The 24,741-nt window shown below is 32.5% G+C and overlaps 1 protein-coding gene across 2 annotated transcripts in view; it reads right to left on the reverse strand.

The window, feature by feature from the left end:
- Positions 1–16,416: 16,416 nt before the first annotated feature.
- Positions 16,417–24,741, reverse strand: part of LeuRS-m (Leucyl-tRNA synthetase, mitochondrial) — a 95,352-nt gene continuing 87,027 nt past the window's right edge. For both annotated transcript variants that reach the window (XM_085824861.1, XM_085824860.1), the window contains 4 exons: positions 24,464–24,541; positions 22,003–22,158; positions 19,873–19,941; positions 16,417–16,770 (listed from right to left, as the gene is read on the reverse strand). In XM_085824861.1, the coding sequence (XP_085680987.1) occupies positions 16,525–16,770; positions 19,873–19,941; positions 22,003–22,158; positions 24,464–24,541 (549 nt within the window). In that variant the 3' untranslated portion in view covers positions 16,417–16,524. The remainder of the gene's footprint in view (positions 16,771–19,872; positions 19,942–22,002; positions 22,159–24,463; positions 24,542–24,741) is intronic.

Consider the following 24,741-nt stretch of genomic DNA (forward strand, 5'->3'; position numbering starts at 1 on the left):
CATAAATACTTACCGAATAAAATTAATGAATGCCTCGGCGATTCAGCACGCACGGCATGGCGGGAAAAGGATGAGTCATTCCAAAGGAACACCACGTGATCCAATATGGCGGGCGGACGTCACATGATCCAACATGGCAGAGGGAAGTAACGTGATCCAATATGGCGGAGGCCACGCCCCCGTTGCGTCATCCTTTGTTCTATTACGTCATGGCGGCATCCTTTTGCCGCATATAGTGGGGGGTATACTACTTATGCCATACAATGTTTGCATACAATAGTAATAAAATATAACATACACAACATTATGATTATGATGCTATACAATACACAAATTAAACTATACGGAAGATATACTATTACAATAATTAATTCTAGGCTGTTAAATTGTACGGTACTTGCCTGAATGGTACTAATACAGTATTGATACTAAGAGTGTAGCACGATATGATACAAAAAGGACATAAATAGATGCAATTGCAGTATTTCTGAGTTACATAACATTATTAAGGGATAATATGTACTATAGGATATTATGCTATGGATACAATTCTGTACTATGATAAAATAAGTGGATAAATATAGATACAAATGCATTATACAATACACACCATTCAATTCTATATATGCAATACAAAGAATATATACAATAAAAGACTTTTATAAAGTTATGTTACTATACAATAAGTTTGTGCTGTAAAATTATCCTATATCGAACCAATTGTTACAGATGTAATGACCATACATAAAATAGTAAACAGCATGAGTATGGGTTTTCAGTATATTATCATACATGATCATTATTATCATCAATATATCATTATTATCATTACATATTATCATTACAATACCCATATACAATTGCACGAGAAAAATTATTAATATATTAAAGTAATTACGTAAATCTAAAACATTATAGTATCTGTCATATTAGCTTTCTATATTGCAATGAATAAATCGGAGTGGCATTTTTCCATTCAATACAGGCAAAAAAATAAATAAATAAATAAATACTAGAATAACGTAGTTATATAATATAGTAAATACTATAAATATCTTATAAGTCCTATAAAAATAATACATATACAAACTATAACGTGAAGAACAATAAATACATAATATACCTTGCGGTAAATTGCACTATAGCAAGAATATATAAGTATGTTATAATGCAAATGCGATATAAAACTGTGGCACTGTGCAATAGAACTGTGCCATTAAATTATACAAGACAATAATATAATATGCAGAGTGAAAATAATATAAAATTGCTTAATAATAGTTTTTGACATGGCTATGCCATAAATGTGCATACTATATATGTGCTATGTATAATGATAATTATTGGTACTTGTTACAAAATCTGAGTGCCAACAATTAACAGTACTTGTCACAAATCTAAGTTCAATCATATAATGTTGCAGAGGTATGCAACACACTTACAGATAAGACTAATAATGGCTTGAGAGTTCAACAGATGTGTCAAACAACTTGACAAAGATCTGTCCCAAATGAGAATAAAAGGTCCATAATTTTAGTAAGCTTTTGAATTAGATATTTCTGTTGAAACATATATTTGCAGAAGGCCCTTGTATTATTAGTAGGAATGGGGATGTGGAGACCTTGGGTAAGCTGACACTGAGTAACGTAATGTTCAGGAGTGCCCAAGTCTCCACAGATACATAAATCTGTTGGCATTGTGCCATGCCTGTAGAAATAAACAGGAAATGGCCCATAGCCAGAAATGTACCGTACCAGTTGCGGATTGATAATTTGTCGATTAGGATCAACATATGACAGATGGTAATGAGTGCGGCGTCCAGTGTCAGCATTATCCCATTCCATCTGCCATTGTGAAACTGTATTGAGGAATATGGATCGCTTGAGATGCGATATGGGCCAGGGGACAGATATTGTTTCTGCAGTAGAAGAGGAGGCTGCTTCTTTGGCCATTTGATTTGCTAAATTGTTACCTTCATCATCTGTATGACCTTTGGTCCATACCAGAGAAATGTTTGCATGTAAATTAGCACGTAATATTTGCTGTATGTTAGCTATAATTGGTGATGAGTGGCGAGAGGTTTTAACTGCATAAAGTGATGATAGACTATCTGTTATTATTGCTCCCTCTGTCTCAGTAGTTGATGTAATATATTGTAAGGCTTTTAAAATAGCGGTGGCCTCCGCCTGAAAAACACTGTTGTTCTTTTGCAGACGACCCAACCAGCCAGAGACCTGTTGAATATGAGAGAGAACAACATAGGCACATCCTACTTGATTGTCAAATTTAGAACCATCGGTATATACACAAAGAGATGGAGGAGTTAGAATACATTCATCTTTGAGATAAACTTTAACACCAGCTCCATGCAAGGCAGGATGCGTTTCCAAGTAATGGATAGCTGGTTCATAGTCAGCAGGAGAATAAACCTCATCGAATAAAGAGCAAGATTGTTGAAGCTGCTTCACTCTTTGTATAGTAGCCTCTTGTTGGACCCGTAGATGTAAAGGAATAAGGCCCTCAAGAACATTTAAGGCATTTGTAGACATCGTACAATATGCCTTAGTAATTTGCAAGGCAAATGGGCGTTGCAAACTGAGTAACATTCTAATTTTCCTGCTTTGCATGGGCTCTGCCCATATTGCTGCAGCATACAAGACAATCCGTTCTACAACTGTCTGATATAATATTTTAAGAATATGAGGATTAATTCCCCATTTGAAACTTTGCATACGACGTAATTTAGTTGATATAGCAAGAGTTCTCCTTTTGATATCTTGAACATGTTCTACCCAATAAAGTTTTCCACCTATTGTAAGGCCTAGGAATTTAATTTGAGAAAAGATCCGTATACGTTTGCCATTAATGGTGATACGGGGTCTTCTTCTGAGTGACCCGCCCTTTTTAGGAGTTAAAAGTATCTTTGATTTTGATTCCGAAATGGATAGCTTCAATTTGGTACAATGGGTATAAAATAGGTCATATGTTTCAGTAGAATCGAAAGTTCTTCTCGAGTGCGTCCGGTAACAACGAATGCTGTATCGTCAGCATAAGAATATACTCGTGTGTGCGCGGGCCAGGGAGCATTTAAGATGGAATTAAAAGTTAAATTCCAAAGATCTGGCCCCGCACAAGAACCCTGTGAGCAGCCTCTATTTTGTGGTTTATGAACAATTCCTGTTGATGTAGCATAGATGAGTTCTCGCTCAGATAAGTAACTTTGTAGAATCAAGAATATATTTTAGGGCATTGGGCAGCTCTTAATGCTTCAAGAATGGCTGGCCACCACAGTGTATCGAAGGCTTGTTGGAGATCAATAGAGATCAACGCACTCTGGCGACCATGATTACGATTATAATATATAGTTTCTATTATTTTGGAAAGAATTTGAAGAGTTGACTTTCCGGAACGGAAGCCGTATTGGTTGTCATTTAAGATATGATTACTTTGGAAATGATATTTGAGGCGTTGCATTATGAGGCGTTCAAATATTTTGCCTATTGAAGATAGCAAACAGATAGGCCGAAAAGAAGATGGCAATTGTGGATCTTTATCTTTTTTAAGAAAGAGTACTACTCTTCCAACTTTAAAACCTCTTGGAAATATGCCATGATGTAGTAATTTACTGAAGTAGTCGCAAAAGAAAAATAATTGTGAGAGTATAGCGACTTTTACTATCTGGTAATCTAGCTTCAATCAGGGCCAGGTGCCCGTTTCTTTGGAAGATTAGATAAAATGGTTTTGATTTCATGAATTGTAATATCCAAATCATTAGCTGTATTTGGAATTGATTGATCGTCACGTATAGCTGCTTGTAAAGTAGTGTCGGAAGTAGGGTCATCATCAGGAAATACTGCTTCCAGTATGGTATGTAGAGCAGCATCAGTAGGGCTAAAATTATCGGCTGTATTCATAACATGAAGAGGTGTTGGTTGAAATAATTTCTCTCTAGTAATCTTATAATGGATGCCATAAATTTCGGTATTTAAGCTGCAATATTCTTTCCAAGCCATAATTTTTTATGTTATTATTAGGCGTTTATATTGAGCTCTCTCCCTTTTGTAGATCTGCAAGGTATTAGAGGATAAGTTTAGACGTCTCTCTGTTTCCAGACGACGACGAAGTGCACGACACGTTTTCTGCTGGGAACGTAAATTAGGTGTCCACCAGTGGATTGAGTGAAGTTTTTTAGAATTCCTTGTTGGCAGTGTATTTTGGCAAATATCCTGCAGAGTTGTAAGTAGTGAGTTTGTGAAAAGCTCTATCTCCTCTGAAGTATTCACGGTATGTAGTTGTCTACGCAGGGGACGAAGCGCAGTCCGAACCTTACGACTGAATTGTTTTATTTTGCGGCCAGGGAGATTATATCTAACCAGAATAGGTAAATCACTATTGGGCATAAGATCAAAAGTAATATACTTATGATCAGATAAAGATTCATCCTCCCGAACTGTCCAGTTTTGTAGAAGAGATACTAAGGAAATTGCAGTAAACGTTAGATCTGGCCAGCCTTTTGCGTGAATACTATCAAATGTTGGATGAGAATCTGGTGTATTAAAAAGAATGAAGTTATTGGAAGCTATACAATCTTCGAGAAGACGTTCTTTTGGATCTGTATCTCCATAGCCCCAGGTCACTGAATGATAAAAAGTCACCACATATTAACATATGCTTATTGCCAAGTGCTGTTGATAGATGATCCAAAAAATTAATAGCAGTGGAAAGATCCTCCGTGGGACTTGAATATATGGAAGTTATTGCAACAGTAAAGTTGTTTAGTTCCAACAGTATGGAAACTTGATCTCTATTGAGTTGGAGGATTGAGGGTGAAAGTTGTTTAGGACCACCGCGGACAGCTATGCACGAAGAAACACGTCTAGGCATAGAGTCAATAAGAGGGCGGATGGTGTCCTGAGAGATGGCTCTCCATTCCCTTTCAACCATTTGTCACAGTTAGTCTTCTGAACGAGGCAGGGGAAGAGTCTGTAAACGACGTCCAATCACATCCCACACATGTTCGATTGGTGACAGGTCAGGAGAGTACGGTGGCCAGGGAAGCATCTGTATACCTTGCAGAGCATGTTTGCAGATGCGAGCACTGTGTGGTCGGGCGTTATCCTGCTGAAAAGTTGCATTAGGCTGTCCCTCCCTGAAGCTAGGGGATTGTCACCGGCCGCAATACATTATCCAAGTATTTTTAGTTGCGCATAACAAGTATTTTTAGTTGCGTAAAATAAATATCCAAGTATTTTTAGTTGCGTATAACTTGTATAAGGCCGCGGTACATTATCCAAGTATCGTTGGGCTGTCATAATGCCCTGAATACGAACTAGAGGTGACTTAAAATCTCAGGCAATAGCTCCCCAAACCATTATGCCCCGTTTTCGCCGCGCGGTGGGGCGTTCCACAGTTACTGCCGGATTATATCTATCTCCACATCGACGCCACACACCTATGCGGCGACTGTCACTGGATAAACAGAAGCATGACTCATGTGAGAACACGACGTTTCGCCATTCTGTCATCTACATCGCTCCAGTCCGGCACCATTCCAAACGTTGGCGTCTGTACTGTCGGGTCAATGACAGTCTTCTTAACGGACGCCGTGAGTGTTCAACCAATCGACGGGAAGTGGTTCTGGTAGGCACGGGAACATCCAGGGTATCTTGCACATGCTGCAAAATCGCGGTACAAGTGACTTGCGGGACCGCCACAGCTTGACGGCGGATGCGTCGATCCACGCGTGCTGACGTCACTCTAGCTGCACCTGCACCCCTCCTTCTTCCCACAATTCCTTCCCACAAAATTTCCGACACTAGACTCGCAATTTACTGCTACTTAGTGTACAGGCAGGGTTTATATAGCTTTTGGGCTACTTTCGAGAACATTCTTGTCCAAACTGGTAAGAATTCGTTCCAGAATGTTCTCTATCCGTCTATGGCATATCGCCAGTTTTGTCGCCAAATGGGCGCTCTCGCGCCAAATCTGGCAATCTTGCCTTTACTTGGAATTTTCTGGCAACCCTAAACCCGCCTTACGGGGAAGCTACCCCGGCTAGGCATTTCGTAATACTGTTTCTCCCAAGGACTGCACGTCCCGGGCAGTCCAGTCCTTGATCAAAAGCCAAATTCGATACAAACAAATGGTAATAAAACAAGCAAATAGGATAAATACAAAAACAAATATTTACATTATTTACAAGTTATATACACAGACTAACTACATGACAATTTTAAATTTTATAAATTAAAGTTCAGAATTCTGCATAACACATTCTGAAGATTCGGAATTTTCAGATTTTGCATCCTACAGCAAGATCTGAAACAGCTTGCTCATCACTATGTAATTTATTTACATCATGTGTACAATTCACATCGGTACTTTTAGCAGTTGGTACATGTTTATTTACCTCTGTTTCATGAAAGCCTGTTCCGATGTTTGCATCAGGATTATGAATAGAATCCGATCCTTTACAAACAGGAGTATCGTGGTTTAGAATCAAGTTTGTGTCTTTACAAATTGTGTGATGAGACACATACTTAGTTTGAGAAGTGGTTGTATCTTCTTGCAATACTGGAACACTCTGCTTATATTGTACATCAGCTTCTTCCATCTCTGCATCACATGAATTTTCAGATGGTCCAGTACTTGATAGCTGCGACTTTGTAAGTTCACTATCAGTTTCTACGAACTCAACAGTCGCATTTTCACTTTCTTCCACTTCTACTTCAGGCACTTAAGAATCAAAAACTTCTTTCCAGCCTTTTATTTCTTCATGTTTTCGTTCTTTTTCTTTAATTCCGTTCGATGTTTCATCCATCATTTCTTGATCTTTCTCAGACACTTCATCAGCTACTTCCTTCATTTTTTCATCCTATGATTCTTCAGATGTCACTACTGTCATTTTGATATCTTCTATTTTTGATCCAATTTCTTCTTTAAGCTTCACTTTCATCGGTTGGAGTTTTCTAGCAGCTCTTGTTGGCCGACTTCCAACAAGAGCTGCTAGAAACTTCTTCTCGATACGATTTTATTTCGATCAGTAACTCTTCCTGTCCAACATTCATCTCTTCATATCTAGTTTTTATTTCATTATATCCCATGGTTCGTACGGTCCTTAAGAGTCCTTAAAAGTCCTTAAGATTTTTGGAATCGATTTATTGTCCTTAAAAGTCCTTAAATTTGGCCAAAATCGACAGAAGGTCCATAATTTTGGCCAAAATCGACAGAAAGTCCTTAATTTTAATCATCTGAAATTTCTGTCTGATTTTACGACTGCCATTTTGAGTGTGAATTAGCATTTCGGAGGAATATTTCTGGCGATTCACTAACATATATGGTTATCTTTTGAATGTTTCATGAGCTATAATTTGTTCCTATTTCTAATATAAATGGTGGGATACTCGAGTTTCTAAGCAAGAAGTGAAACATAAGCATTTCGAAATTCATTTTTCCTAATAAAGAGCTCTTAAACAACTTTTCGGTTTTGGTGATGTGAATTTTTTTATTTAACGGTTCTAAATTTAACGACTTATTAACATTTTGACGATTTTAAAATAAATTTTTAATTCCGAGATCTGAGATTTTTTTCGACGATTTCTTTTAAAACATTGAAACATTGATAAATTTCATTAAAATAATGGTAATATATTGAAATTACATTTAAAAAATAACATTAAAATAAAACATTTTTATTTTTTGCTGTCATATTATAAAGTTTATTTTGGAGTACTCAATACTAGAATCTTTTTAACACGTTTATCTTCCCTTTATTTTCCCTACTTTTCTCTAAACACAAGCATGGAAAAAACAAAAATGCTTCTAATCTTATCATATGGACAAGCTTTATAAAAAGGAATTTTTTTACTAATAAAGAAATTGAAAACTGACAGTTTAAAAGATTCATCTACTATGCCTTAATGCATCATACACAGAGCAGGTGCTAGGCATTTTCCCATCTGATGCAATCTCTGTGGATCCTAAATTCTGCTGCCTAGTGCCTTTCTAAATTCTGCTTCCAGTGCCTGCTCTAAATTCTAAAAGTTATGACATTTCTAGATTTTGTTGCTCGGTGTGTCACTAAATTCTGCCTCACCAGCTCTATAACTAGCCCTTACCATATATTTTGTTGAATATTTCATATTTCTTCTGAATTTTCATATTGCTAAGGAAATAAAATTATCTGCTTTTTAAATACATTCTAAATGCATTTAGGTTTTTTTTTTTTTTTTTTTTTTTAGAATAACAGAAATCCTTAATTAAATCCAAAAATTCTAAAATGAAAAAGAAATGTGTTGAAGAAAGTAAGTGAATACATAAAGAAGAGTATTCTTCAAAGGTATGTATAGTTATTATTATGTAAATACCTAGTTGTATATGATTTCAGCCTTTAATATAATTTCGCATTTCTATTTCCTCATATGATATAGTTTAAGCTTAAATTAAAATTAAATTGTACGGTCTTTGACCACTAGTCCACATTTTTAGTTTAAATTTGACTGTCCTTGTTTAATTTCATCATCACGAGATCTAACTGATTATGTTAGCGTCAGAACATGCCTTTACGTTTTAAGTTCTTTTTAAATAAGAGGCTTATTTAAACTTTTGTCTGACATTGTAGTTACTTTCTGACATAACAATAATTTGCTTCACGTCTGATGGGAAGTTTTGGACTATTTAACTTTTACCAGATCAAGTAAAGCCTCATAGCTACATTGTAGAGAAGTTGACAAGTTAGGAAAGTTAGGAAGCACATAGAAACTAGTGAGAACACTGGTTTGCGTATTGAGACAAACTTCTGATTGTTAGAAAAGATGCTTAAAGAGAAGGAAATCTGTATCAATTAACCAAAATGTCTGGGAAGGCTTCAAATTAAAAAGACGCATAAATATTTTGTTGAGTGTTGTTGTTATAAAACATAAATACTTTGTAGCTTTTAATGTGTAATTATTTTAATATCATTTAAGAATCAGTGTCATAAATTACATGTATTTTAAACTGTGGAATTTTATTAAATTGGGATTTTAATAGGGCTTTTTAAACAAATATTGTTAAAACATACATAAAATTTAATAGTTTCTATGTAAATCCATAATGCCTAAGGTTATGTAACTACCGAATTTAATTATTTTTAACTAACTGCTTACCCTTAAAAATTATCTCTGCATATTAAAGCGAGTTATTTCCTTTCATTAATCCTTACCGTGGTCACAAGATAAAACACAAAAATGTAAAAATTCATGTAAAACTTGTTCTTTGCATCTAGTGAGACTTAAAATAATACAAAACAACTTATCACCTGTGGTGCTTTAGTGGCTTATTAGAACCTTAAATTACACACTGGTTATCATAGGAAAAATTACAAAAATCACGATTACTGAAAAAGTTACATGTAGAATTTTATGAAACTTACCCACAATATACAACGCATAGTAAGGTACCAAATAACATAAAAAGAAAGTACCAGACAATTATGGTAGTATAAGATATTAGCACATGTATAAAATGAACAAATCAAAGATGTCAGTTTGCTATAGGAAAAGTAACTTCAATATGGAATCTAATCGCCTCTAGTAGCAATACAGCACATTCAGCGATGTGTGATGTTTTCAATTATGCGGTCTATCAGTTCCATAGGAAGCGAGAGCCACTGCTCTTGCAAAGCAGTTGCAAGCGCGGCAAGGGTCTCAGGGGGCGTATTGAGAGCAGCTAGACGTCTCCCTAAAGCATCCCAAACGTGCTCGAAAGGATTCATGTCCGGGGATCGAGCTGGCCACTCCATGCGCATAATTGTTTCCTGTTGAAGATAATCATCTACGATGCGAGCCCTGTGTGGTCTTGCATCGTCGTCCTGTAACAGGAAAGCATCACGTATTGCCCCGGCATATGGGCGCACATAAGCATCAAGGATGTCATCTCTATAAACATGAGCATTCACGGTTCCCCTTGAAAAAACATGGAGGCCTGTGCGTCCATCCAAAGAGATGCCACCCCAAACACAGACCACTGCCTCTTCCGTATGCATCTCTTTCACGGATGTTTTGACAGATGATAACGGGTTCCAGGTTCTCTCTCTATCAAATAACGACTACTATCGCTTTCTAGACTAAACCTGGACTCATCTGTAAAGAGAATAGCCCTCCACTGCTCAGGCGTCCGGTGGACATGTTGTCGTGCCCACTGCAAACGGTCCTTCCTATGGCGTGAGTTGAGCGGCACGCAAATGGTTGTTCGCCTCGCCATACAGACCACCTTCGTGAAGCCTTCTACGCACAGTTGACGTTGACACCAACCTTCCGGTGGCTGCAGCAAGGGAGTATCTAAGAAGAGTCGGAGTAGCGGTTCTATTCCTGAGTGCACATAATGTCAAATATCGGTCATCGGCGCTCGTCGTAGCAGTTGGCCGTCCTTGGCTGAATCTTCTAGAAGCCGAATCTGTGATTTGAAATTGCCTCCAAGTCTATGAACCACAGAAGGACTCACATTTACCCATCTGGCCACTTCTTTTTGACTTTGACCTGCCTCTAGTCTCCCAATGGCTCTTTATCGTAGTTCTGCAGGCAAATGATGCCTGGAGGTCATTATTACGAATTGGCTACCTCAGATTTCTGATGTCACTATCAGTGAAATATGTGGCCTTGCTCTCAAACATGGACTTTTATGCTCCTCGCAGATGACGTATTCCGAGTGCAGCGCCATTAATTTGCATATTGGAGTTTTACTCATCTACTCTTACTTGGCAACATATTCAAAATTTACACGGTTTGGCTTTTTTTTTTTTTTTTTTTTTTGAGGGAGTTATCGCTACTTTTGTGATTTTTCCTTAATTTATGATAACCAGTGTATTAACTGGGTTACAATCCCTGGAACTCTACGAAGCTACGACACTAACTGCATGAGACGGAGCCCAACTTAACTTACAAAACTTTCGAACTGTGCCTACAATTAGGCCTTTCATGTTTGTTCTAATCAGCAGGTATCTCTCTAGGCAAGCAGCACCGGTGACAACATCTAGTCTCTTGTTATGAATCATGCTGATTATAATCTTACTTCTCATTTTAAGCTATGCCGCTTGACATAAAATCTACCTGCTATTTGCTAAACCTCTAGACTGAGCAAGTATGTGACAAAAATATTTTTTAAAAAAATCAACAGAAAGCTAGCTGTTAGTAAAACATAAATAAAATGTCACTTACCTTCTTTCAAATATGTCCAACTCTTGTAAAATATTTAATGCTACTGGTTACATTTTATAAAGTTGATTTTATTTTCAAACTTATGAATAAATTTGTTAATTCGTGTTTAATAATAGTTTATTCTACTTACGGATCTATTTTATTCTTAAGATGGTATTACAAAAGTGAAGTTGAGCCATAGATAATATTTTTTATTGAATTTATTCAGTTTCCATTTGCTCATAGGTCCTTAACGTGTTTCATTAATGGTCCTTAAATGTCCTTAATTTCCGTGTGCAGAAATGTGTACTAACCCTGATAACCGGCTTTGAAATCAGCCTTCAGCTCTTCATATCCAGCTTTTATCTCGTAATATCCGGCTTTCAACTCTTTCCGGCTAGTCCGGCTTTTACTGCTACTAAGAAGTCCGTGATCGAATACGAATGATTTTAAAATAGAACTCACAAATAACGATGATATATAACGATAATAATAATAAATATTGCTGAATGCCGTAACTATAAAAATACACAAGAATGCATTGATAATTTAATTTGTAAAAAACAAAGCTCGCTCAGCATTTAAGCAATTTAGAATCATATAAAAAGTCAAAGTAATTTCGCATAAAAGGATCTTTCTGCTTTGTCCTTTTGAAAGATTAAGCAGTTCTCTTTAGATACTTTCAGAAAGGTTGTTTTGCCAAACTTAAGAAAACGATCTTCTTTTTATTTAAATATAATAAATGTGAGTATATGTTGGACAATTATTTTTTAACTATCTGTTGTTATATCAAGTCGGAAGACAAACACGCCAATGTAAAATTTATAATTAGGTCAAGAAATCAATCTTAAATTGGATTAAATTTCACTTGAGCTGGTGCCGCCGTACGCGAAGGTTGATTTCGTCTCATATGCTGCTGCCACTACGGATTATCGTCTGCGTCCCATCCCCCACCCCCAGTGGATGACTCAGCGCACACCTGCCGTTCTCCGTTTCGGTAACAGCCTCTGTACCTGCTTTCCGGAAAGTATTGGTTGAACGTACGCGGAAACGTTTCCAGACGGAACATTTTCAGGAAGGTTTCATTATGTTGCTCATAGCCGGGATGTGTTGCGCCTAGCTAGACGAAACATTTCTCGGAAGCCTCCCATATAAACCAGTGCTGCTAGAATCTCGTTTTTCGGAAATCTCCCGCCTAGCCACTCGCGTCGATAGAAGTGAAAGTAGATTTCAGTTTAAAGAATTAATGGATTTTATTTTGCGAAAAATTCCCATTTTTATTTTTTTTGTACAGCATGAGGCCTGAATGGAGAAATTATATAAATTAGCTTACCTAGGTCACTGCAGCAAATACAAGATTTTTTTTGAGCTAAGAGATCCAACGACAGTGGAGAGTTTATTCGAGCTAGCCACAAAGTTCCTAAGTAAACGCATGGCGAAGAAGAAATGCGCAGCAGGGTATGGAGAGAGGCCAAATGAGCGAAGTTTTAGGCCAGTGCCTCAGTGGAGGCAAGCTGATAAAAGAAAAAAAAAATATTCAAACGCGAATGGCTGTCCCCAAAATGACGGGCGAAAGAGAAAACAGGGGAAAAGGAATGCGAAAAATTTAAACTATACAGGTGCACTGTAGACAAAAGCACCATATCCAAGTGGACCAGCTGCTCTCTTGGTGGAGTAAAGTAAAAATGCAGTTACCCCGGAGGCAAGTCTCAAATTCACATAAATGTTGTGATTGTTAAAAATTTGGCATTACCCGCAATGCAAACATTATTAAATAACGCACCTGCAGATGCACTGATAGACACTGGGCTCAATGTAGTTACCCTACAGAATTTTTTTTCTTAAATTCTTTAGAACGTAAACGTAGCGAGAGCAAATGTTATTGCGGCTCTAGGAAGGCAGTGTACGTGCATAGATGAGATAGCATTGCACGTGCAAGTTCAAAATGAATTTAAAAAAAAACTGTCTTCCTTGTCGAGAAAAATCTTCAAGCTGCCGTAATTTAAGCATGGATTTCTTAGGGGGCAGTAGGTAAACTGAATTTTCAGGAATCTATTTTGCAACCCGATATGAAGAAAATAGAAGGAAGCTGGATGTAGATACCGTGATTGAAATAAGCCATTTATGTGTGGGAAATGAAGGACTGCAGAAGTTGGTAAGTCAGTTTTCTAACTTATTTGATGAACTCCAGGTCACACTAAAATTATAAGCCAAACACGACCCCTGAAATATCAAAACTTTACCCCAACGATAAAATGAAAGAACAAATAATAGAGCAACGCATTCAGGAAATGTTAAAAAATAAAATCACAACGCAAATAAGTAGCCCTTATGCTACTTAACAATCTTTCCCTTTCCCATAGTTGAAAAGATTATTCGTAAATTTAAATCAACACGATTCATAACAACGTTAGATCTAACATTTGGATATTTCCAAATTGGGATGAAGCCAGATGTCTCGAAAACCGCATTTATTACTACATTGGTGTGCAAAACTTAAGGAACAGGTGTTCTTTTTGGCAAAACTCCACGAGAAATCATCTGAGAGAAAAAAAAAAAAAAAAATTAATGATGTTTTCAGTCATCATTAAAATGAACTCTTGCCTTTTGGATGATGTCCTTGTATGACTCATAATCTATTTTTAGAAACACGAGTCATACAATGTTGTCTTAAGACGCAAAAAAGGAAGAGTTAATTTTAATGATGTCTGAGGATATCATTAAAATTACCAAAAAGTTTTTTTTTTTTTTTTTTTAAATTCTGATTTAGATATTCTGTGAGAGATTTCTCCAGCTGATTTGACTTTACCATTTTGTTTAAGAATGAATATCTTATCTATATAAATCTTTCAGGGTTTCACTTAAGATCAATGCGTGCTGTTGAAGATTCCTTCCAAGAAATTCTTTTCGACACTATGGATGTTTCACTCAACTTCAATGCTAGAAATTGTTGATAGGTCAGCATCAATACAATCTTTTTCGCACTTGAAAGAAATTCTTTTTAACACTTTGGACTTTCAATTCCCCTCAAAACCAAAAATTGTTCACATGTTTGAGGACCTATCGAAAACAGTTACGATACCAGAAATGATGAAAATATCTTACGCGGAAAAACGTTTTGAGTAATTATTTATACCTTTGGATATGAAAAAGGGAAGAGTTAATTTTAACGATGATCCTTAATTAGAAAGTAGAGTAAACCTTCTAATATTTTGAAATATAACACTTGGATCATCGTAAAGGGTTAACATACCACCACGATGCATTTCAAACATTTTCCTGTTAATATTATTGAATGATATGAGAGTTACAATATGATAGCCACAAGAGTGACTGCACATGATCAATTATTTGTTTTTTAGACATTAATAGTGGATGTGATAAGTTCTTAACAGAAAACATTGCTACAATACCTTTAAGATATATATATATATATATATATATATATATATATATATAATATGGAACTTATCATAAATGTCTGCAGAATTGTTGCCTCCATTTGCAAGTTATCCAGAAATTATTATCTGGTTATATTTCATCTAATAATAAATTGACAAGCTTTCCAGAATCATTTAAAATTTCACATTTTTTCATCAAATACATCCAATGCCCTGGTTTGTAACCCAGAATCTGCTTGATGAATTTTTAAAGATAACTTTTTTAAATATGAAGTGAGGTAATATAAAGTAATTACAGTTGCATATAATATTGTAACAGTTTTGATTACAATAAAATACATAACATATCCAGTCAAGGAATTCTGCACTATAGGAAGGCTGTTTCATTTAAATTAACTGAACTTGTTCACACAAAAATTTAAATTTCTCATAATCTGGATTATTTTATGCTTCTCTATATTCCAACCTTAGTTTTCATACTTTATCTAATTTTAAATTGTGGCCATCAAAATCATAAGAAACTGAAAAACCATCTAAATGACTAATTATTGTTTCAAGTTTAGACCACCTATCACATAGTATTTCTTCTCCAAATATGCACTTGAACTTTTCAACAGGACTTTCATTTTCATTGAAAAAAAAAACTTTTATATTTAAATGTTCTGATGTTTTTAAAGGTACAAGCACTTTTGGACAGTTTAAAAATTATTATTTCGATAACCAAAAGATTTTGCCTTTTGTTTGTTTAAATTTATTATATTCATTAATTAGCAGTGAAAATGTTGTAATTATTTTTTATTGTTTTTTTACGCATTACGAGTTAAAACACATAAACAATGGTGAACCTGTTAATTAGATATGTAAGGAATCGAATATAATAAAGAAAAGGCGTAATTTTACTACAAAACAAACAAACAAAAATCAAATTAAAAAAAGAAAATAATTATTAACTAACTAAATAAACTATTAATTCAGAAATATTTATATATGTCACAATACATCACTTAAACTAGAAATATTATAATGATCCACTTTAGGACTGACCTTAAATTATTCTAATTTATTTCTGCATTTCACAAATACTCTAACTATCCACTTTACCATTAACATCAAATTATTCTAATCCATTTATTAACCAATCCCTCAAAGCAAATTGAAAATGACATCAAAAAACAGCAAATTTTGGAATTAAATGTCTTGGCCAATTTTTGTCACATGAGAGTCAAACTTTCACATATTTTTTTAATAACTAATCTAAAATTTTCCTAAATATAAATATTGGTACCAGGAGCGTGTATAAGAAGTTAGTTTTACAAAAAAAAAAAAAAAAAAAAAAAAAAAACTTTTTTTAATTTAAAAATGCGAACAATGGATGTTTGCCTCATTTAATACTTTTTTTTTAATTGGAAGTCTGTGTCTATTATCAATGGCTATGAAATTAAAAACTGAGTAAAAAATTTGTATGCATATATTATCCCAGAGGAAGCAATATAATAAAATAGTTATGACTAATGTCTACAGTAATACCATAAAAAATAACATTTCACTTAATGTATGTCTCAAATAATCTGGAAACATTTTTCAAAATTATTGCTATGCACAAAATACAAAATGAGTTTTCCAGAATACTTGAAAACTCAAAATGGGGAAATACACAACCAAATTATTATTCAGCTCACCTCCAATAAAAATTTTATCACAAATATTTGTGAATTATTAAGTTAAAAATATAACATATAATATATGGTCATGTATTATATGTTATATTTTTAACTTATAATTCATACTGTATGCCGAAAATACTTTGTCAGAAAATAAAATTTAAAAAAAATAATAAGACGAATCAGAAAAACTTTTTTATTAAAATTATTAATTACATAATTACACATTATTTCAAAACTATCAATATATACATTTATTTACAACAGAACATATAATAAATATGCTACTCAGGCAGACTTTACAGCTTTGGTTAACTTGGCAGGTTTCTTAGCTTTCTTCTGAGGTATATACACTATGAAGACATCTGAATCATAATTAGGCCATTTCTTGTACCTTGCATGTTTTACTTTAGCACCATTTAGTACATCGAGTACTTTTTGTCTACTTAATGCCAAGTCAATTGCCTTTTCTTCTGATAAACTCAACAATTCCTTTCGGGGCAGGATTATAGAATCACATTCATCTCCATTTAACTATAATAAACATGATATTAAAGTTATATTTACAAGTTTACGAACAAATAAAAACACATTTTTGTTTCTATTTATAATAAAGAGTTTTAATGTCATAATATGAAAAGTATACATATTATTGAAAAAGATGGAAGTCCTGAAATTTTAGAATTAACCTTTCAGTTTTAATATATTTCAATATTTAGTGGTTAAAGTTTGAAATATCTATGCCTTTCCCAAATCACACTGACAAATGAAAGAATTTTTGAATAAGCTCTGGTAAAAGTAATCATGCCATGTAACAATTTCCTAGGCTTTTCTAAATGATTAAATACACATGTCTATTCTAATTGCATACTTTGCTGAGAACCTCTGCATTTATTTGTTGGCCCTTGTAGAATACTAAAAATGCTAAAGATGAGTGGATGATTAGACCTTACTTCGTACTAAACATTAAGAGAAATAAGTCAGAGCAATAGCAGAAAGAAATTATACTTGTGAATGAAAATAAAGAAAATTCCTAATTTGATTTGATCTTATTTAGCCTACATTTGATTGTCTGACACACCATAAAAACACAATTTGCCCAGCAATATATTTTATCTAAAAATAAAACTTCAGTTATTAATTACTATTTAAAGAGTTTATTAAATGAAATAAATGCATAAATAATTTGTTCATTAATATTAGAACATTTTAATAACACATTTATTTTACTTTAATTGATTTACTTAGAGATCAGCTTATTACAGTACCCCAACAATTTTTATTTATTTATTTTTTAAATTTTCTGTTAGTGATAAACTGTTAAATTTTTTAATCTCTTCTAAATTTCAGCAAAGAGAGAGAGGAAAAATACTATATACTAGATGTTATGTAGAGTGCTTATGTTTGAAGCTCCATTTACTTATTAGCTCAGCTTGGTAATAAGATATCATTTTAAATATTTTCAAAAACTCTCAGAATATCCCAAACCCAACTATTCCCCAAACAAAGCGGATAATTGTAAAAGGAAAAACGCAGCTAATCAGAAGTTTTACACTGAAGTGAATAAAATAGCAATGAATATCAAAATGTAATACAGTACAAAGTCTGTAATCCAAACGTCCATAATCCGGAATGATCTATAATCTGGATCTCAAAGCTAAAAACTTAATGCGCATGCATAAACGCATTATGCGTTTACGTATGTGCATAATGCGTTTACACATGTGCATAATGCATTTACACATGCACATTTAATGTATAGCGGACGGTATAAGCTAGGCTAAAACTATCTACGGCATTTCAGTTAATGTTGCAGATCGCGCTGTTCCTTAATCTTCTAATTGGATCCGGCTTATTATTTTTTGCATACTGTTAGAACAATTTTATAAAAATTAAGCTTGAACTTTCGATTATGTCAAAAAGAGTTTCCAATTCTGGAGCTGCCAAAGGATCTACAAAGCAAAAGCATGTTTTGATGTCCATTAAACAAAAAGTGGAATTGCTGCAAAAAATGGATAAAGGCCTATCCGTCTCAAAATTATGGAAGAAGTATGGCATTGGAAAATCCACTATATATGACACAAGAAAAAGGAACTTTTTGAGGATCTTAAACAACATAACATCTTAAAAAGCATCTTAAACAACTTACACTGAAAGAAATGTTTAATAAAGTAAACAAATAAATATAAAGCTTTTTTTGTAAATTTTGATACCCTTTAGATCATAATTGTTCTTTATTTCATAAATTACGATTTCATATTTTTAATTGTATAATTTCTGCATGCCATCTTACCAGATTAAAATTGATGACCTATAAATCCAGAAAAACCCCTAATCCGGAATCGCCAAAGTCCCGACGAGTCTGGATTATGGACTTTGTGCTGTACATCAGATTTTAAGCAAATTTAATGTCCCATCGCCAAAGTATCTTTTGCAGTCAGTCAAAAGTGAAGTTTAAAAATGACTACACAAAATGGAGAAAAATAAGAAATTTCTGATGCATAGAACAATTTTTATACATCTGCAAACAGAAATACATGCAACAAAAATATTGATACATACCAAGTACTAATTGTAATGTTTTCTGCATAAAAATACATTTAAGATTTCATGTCTGTCTTTTACAGACAGATGTACAGTGCCTGTCTTTTACTACACCATGTTTATGATAAAATGTGGATTTCTTGTTCAGCAGATTTATTTTAGTGCTTGTTCTTCAGTAGTTCTGTATTACTGTATTTACTTAAAATTAAAAACCTTCCTTCATTTTAAAATAAATTTAAAGAAGTATATACATAGAGACATAGTTATTTTATTTTGCAGTAATTCCTAGAAAGAGTATCTCAGTTTATTGTCCTTCTTTTGGTGTCCCATTCTTGCCACTAGATGGTGGGCATTCTTCCTTTCTTTTTCTCTAATTGAGATCTGGGAAAAACACTAGATTTGAACCACTCAGAGGAGCGTAAAGACAAAACTTCTGACTTAGAAAACAATTAAAATGTACTGTCTTTAAAGTAATTGTCAACTACGATGTAAATATTGTAATATAAAGATGTGTGTAAATAAATAGTCATTAAGACTTAAGTGAAGTTGTGATTTGAATCGAATATAGAAGCCGAAATAGCTCGCCCAAATAGAACCCATGGATTAGTGACGACACTTGGAATTTTATTAAAATAACAGTATTAGCTTATTGCCTAAATATAATTCCACTTATCGAAATGGCCATCTATAAAACCCTACCGAATTTTAGAAAAAATATATAGTAAAAAAAAAACTTCAAGTAAATATGATATTTGATATTTGCTGTTATTTGATTACCATTCTATTAAGACTAATGGACATTAATGAAACAATATGTTTACTGAAGAAAAATTCAGTTGAGTGAAATCATAACCCTGCATACTTTCAGACAAGTTAAAGAAGGCTAGTTATTCTTCTTCAAACACATATATCCTTTGTAAGATGAAACTGATGCTAATTATTAACTAAACATCATAAAATAAAAAAAATAAAAATTAAAACACTTTCTAGATTGCTTTACAGACTGCACTATATCATGAATTAACTTTCCACTAACTTTAAAAATTATGATCTAACTTGAATAAATTATGATTCAACAGGATATCTTTTTACTTTGATATGAATTTCCATTTCACAATTTTCATCAAATTCTGGCCATTTTTGAAGCAACACAGGTTTATTCTAGGAAAAGAGAATATTTTATTAAAAATATATATTTTGCAAATTAATTTAAAAACAGATCACACAAACTAATATTACAAAGCTATAATATTTCAATGACACAAACACTTTTATTCATTTTACACTTTAACCCTCTGAGTAGCAAGGCTTTTGGAATCTGCTCATGAAAACCTGTATATAAACAGGATTTATTAGCTAAACCTGTATGACTATGTATTTTAGTCTCTGTACTTCTATTCATTAAGATAATATGTACATCATTAAAGAAAGTAAGGAAACAAAATACTTTAAAATATAAGCTAATGTATAACACTTTAAATTATAAGCTAACATATATGAAGTGACAAAACATTCTCATGGCCTTATAACCGCCCTCATGCCACTTAGGGAATTAAGACCGCTTTACACTTTTTATGTAATTTATGGCAACAGACTGTAAAAGAATACCATTATTATTATTAGCAAAAGTCATATTTCATTATTTATTTTTGTTTTTAGTTTTCTTTACAAACCTTTTTCTTTTCTGCTGATTTAAAGCAACTCAAAACAATTTTGTCAGTATAAATTCCCCTTCTAGCCTCGACACTAAATTTTTTATTTATAGTACATTTTTAACTCACTGAAGTAGATTTATATTTTATTATTTAATTTTTAAGAAAAACTTAAAGCTACCTTTTAAAATAAATCTTTCCTTTCAATTTATTAAATGGACAAACATTTTATTCATAAAGTTGGCTTAACTGCACACAGATGATACAGAAAAGAAGAAATACAAAATTTAGTCAATACAATACAGCAGCGTTACTCAAACATTTTTCAAGTTGGAATCATTTTTGTAAATTAGAATGTTTTGTGGACCACTTTACTCCTGTCTCCTTTGAAAGCAAATTTTTTAGTGTATGTTACAACAGTATACTTATATTTTAAGAACATAACTAAATAAAATTCATTTAATTGACATTAATAAACTTATAAAAGAAAAGCTAAATTTGATTTTAAGTGCAGTGACATCAGAAAGCTCAATTAACTGTTCTTTTTCATTCAGTGATCGTTTGTTATTTTCAAACTCACAATGGAAAAAATCAAGAACACATGAAAATTCATTATATTTACCACTTAGAAAATAAGTTCCAAATTCTGACATTAAAGTTTCAATGCATGAACATATGTCATTTCATAACTCTTTCCTAACAATGATATAATTTCCTACTACAAATTATTCTAAGGCAAGAAATGATGAAAAATTACAACTAACTCACACACTAAGCTTCCTCTCAAACTCTGAAATCCCTATCATTGAGGTATTAGTTTGTAAATGGATATTTAGTTCATTTAGTTCTGAAAATATATCTAAAAAATATTCTACTGTATTTAGCCACATGTCAACAGCAAGAAGTTATGTTAATTCCATTTACAAATAACAGGAAACTTTTGCAAATCTAGAATGACCCCAATGGCAGGCTTCAAGGATTACTTGTTGTCTGCAGACCAGTTGCATTAATGATCTATCTAACTATCTATGTATATTTTTTAATTCTCATCCCAACCCATTCATTGAAAAAAAACTGCAGAGTTGCATTTCTGATATAACATAGACTTTATTGTGAAATGTTATCATATACAGATAAAATAACCTTTCAAATGATTCACTTTGTCACGTTGATAACCAATGCAGTGAAGATAAATGAAGATTGTATGCATCACTAATTAGACACAACGTGCTCTTATATTTTTTACTTTCATTTGAAAGAGTGAAGATTTTGTCATTGAACGAAAACAAAATCACTTTCCTGGGTTGTTAAAAGAGATAAAAAAAGAATAACAGCATTACTAGTTTCAGAATCATTATTTTCAGGAGATAGAAATCAATGCTTTACATAAATATGTGCTATAAAAATAAAAGGTTATCAGCTTAATATTTTTATTAATCTTTTATATGTATAATTTTTGCAGTAGACGTTTATTAAGGTAACTCAACAATAAAATTATTTTATTAATTAGTATTATTTAAGATATTATACATAAAATAATTTATGTTATAGAGCATGAATTCCTACTTACTAAATCAAAAGAACACTTTTGTCCTCCTAATGCAACACTGCAGAATGCCGTCCACAATTCTGATGCAAAATGAGGAGCCAACGGAGCCAACATTATCAGCAAAGTACCAAATGTTTTTTCAAATGCTTCACTCTGGGCCATAACTTTGGGTATTCGCTGTATTAAATGAAAAGAATTTGAGTTTTCAAGCTTCATATCTGTGTTATACATACAAACACAATAAGAGTTTCATATTGGCCTGTACACGGGAGAATTATAAAATTATTTTTACATAACATTAATTTTACACTTTAACACAAGTAATTCAGGTACAGTACCTCCTCACTGAAAGATTAGTTATTCAGCACTTTTCATCCTAATTATTAATGTTAATCATTGTCTGCATATATGATTTCTCTATCTATAATTCCTATTAATATTGCACAATCTAAAAAGTATTTTAGCTGCTCTTCATATTTTAACAAAAAACTCATTCTTTTTAATTTGTGGTTAGCATAATTTAAATTCTGATTAATTAAAATATTGTCAATTAAGTTTAAAAGTAGACAGAGGAAATTACTTTTAAATCTCAATGAAATTTTAGCAATAGCTTTGCAGAGATCATTGCATGATATTCACATGAAACATATGGTGTCAGACTGCAAGACCAATGTAACATTCTTATATTTTTTTTTTTTTTTTTTGGTGTGTGTGTGTGTGTGTGTGTGTGTGTAATCTCATTCCAGAATTAAAAAATTTTCGAGATTTCTGTGATGCAGTCTACTCCAAACAAATTCAAATATAATAATAATTGCTAGAGTAGGAAGATTTAAAAACATATTTTCAACTTTATTTGTAACTGCTGAAATTATGTGTGTGATGCTTTTAGCATGTTCTTATCATCTATTTCATGACAAAAAGATATTTAAAGATCACAGTGCTTCTTATTAAGATTCAGGGTACCTTTGAACTTCTTTTGATTTGCAATCAACTGATTTTTGGCTCTTATGGATAATAAAAATCTTATGCAGAAAAAACTTGAACAGTAGCAATATCATCAAGACAATTCAGAAATGAAAGATTAATTTTGAATTAACAATTTATTTTGAAAGTTATGAACAACAGATCTATTATTTGAGGAAATACATCAAAATCAGCACAGAGTTTATACACATTTCTGTACGTGGAAATTAATAACACCAATTAATGACAAAAATTATGATCCTATCAATAAATGAGAATTGAACAGATTAAAGCTGTCTTCTATGTGACCCACTACAGTTTTATAACATCATTCTAAAATGCAAACAGAAACTTGTAGGATGAATTACTATTAAACACATTGTAATATTTAACGTAACTGTAAAATCAATTAGAAAATATAAATAACTCTCTAAAAATTATCAAGTAATGTTTAATTAGAATAATTATCCATTGAAAGATAAAAAACATCCATAAGACTGCAAAATATTTGTGTCTTTTTAGTCTGAAAATGTTTCTGACACTTTGGCTTATTTATATCTATTTCCTTCTCTTCTTTAACTATTTTCCCCCATTTATTTGCTTTAATAAGCAAATTATTATTCATGTTGTCCTCTACTTATCTGCTGATATTTATTCCTTCAAAGAACAACTTTCATTTTCGTTATGCAATCAATTGTTTCCTCAATATTTTTCTCTTCATATTAGATATTTTGAGAGCAATATGAAAAAAAAGGAAAAAAAAAAAAAGACGATGACAACTTTTATGATCAAAATTAGAAAACTTTTGCTTGCTGCATCTGCTGATTTGGTAATATCTTCATTTATTTCTTCTAAGCACAGTTTTCATTTGCTTCATGTAATCAATTGTTTCCTCAATGATTATTTTCTTCATATGTGATTTTTCTACAGTAATATGTTAGATGAAATACTTTTCAGATCAAAAGGAGAAAATTCAAATAATTTTATTTTTACTATTTTTTGCAAGAATTCTCTAACATAATAGGAGAATTTGATCACAGTCTTTCATATTTGCACACTCTTTAGGAGCAAAAACAGAAAAGTTTTTGAAAAATGTATCATACATCTGAATATTTTGGAACAATTACAGAGGAAAAATTCTTATCATAAAAAACTGAAAAATTAGACAAATGAAAATTCTAGTGTAATACACCAGGTTCAGCTTCTGATGAAAAATAATTTTGAAGCTATTTTCATGCTTCATAACATTTGTTTTATTTCACCAGTTTAAGAATTACAATCAAACATCACAAAAGTAAAAGATAAAGACTTAAAACATGATAAAAAGAAATAAAAAGCATTTATTTTAATGCTATTTTTCTAAAAAGTGTAATTTTAATACATTGTCCTAATTTTAATTCATCTAAAGCATTTCTGTGAAATTCTACACATTTCTACACTTCTCAGTACATTTAACAAGATCTGATTTTCATTGCTTGAAAAAAAATTTAATCATGTCAGAATGATTAAACATACTTACTCTGAGTTCTCCTGTCAGTCCCTGAAGTTTAGCAATTGCAACACTTAATTGTTTCGTGTTTATAATGTTATGAGTTACCTTTAAAGAAAGTTTGAATTTATTTACATATAAAAAAAGATCTAAAATGTTAATATTCACAATAAAAAAGTTAACAAAATGATAAATCCATACGTTATAATATTCCTAAAATAATTTATAAAGTTTTCTATCACAAATTCTTATACTAAATACTAATAATTCTTATACTAATATGTAATTAATAAATTTAATGTAAATTT

The sequence above is a fragment of the Stegodyphus dumicola genome, chromosome 10 (assembly GCF_044657685.1).
Source record: "Stegodyphus dumicola isolate Sdum_Otavi_A_Nest chromosome 10, ASM4465768v1".
Classification (NCBI taxonomy): domain Eukaryota; kingdom Metazoa; phylum Arthropoda; class Arachnida; order Araneae; family Eresidae; genus Stegodyphus; species Stegodyphus dumicola.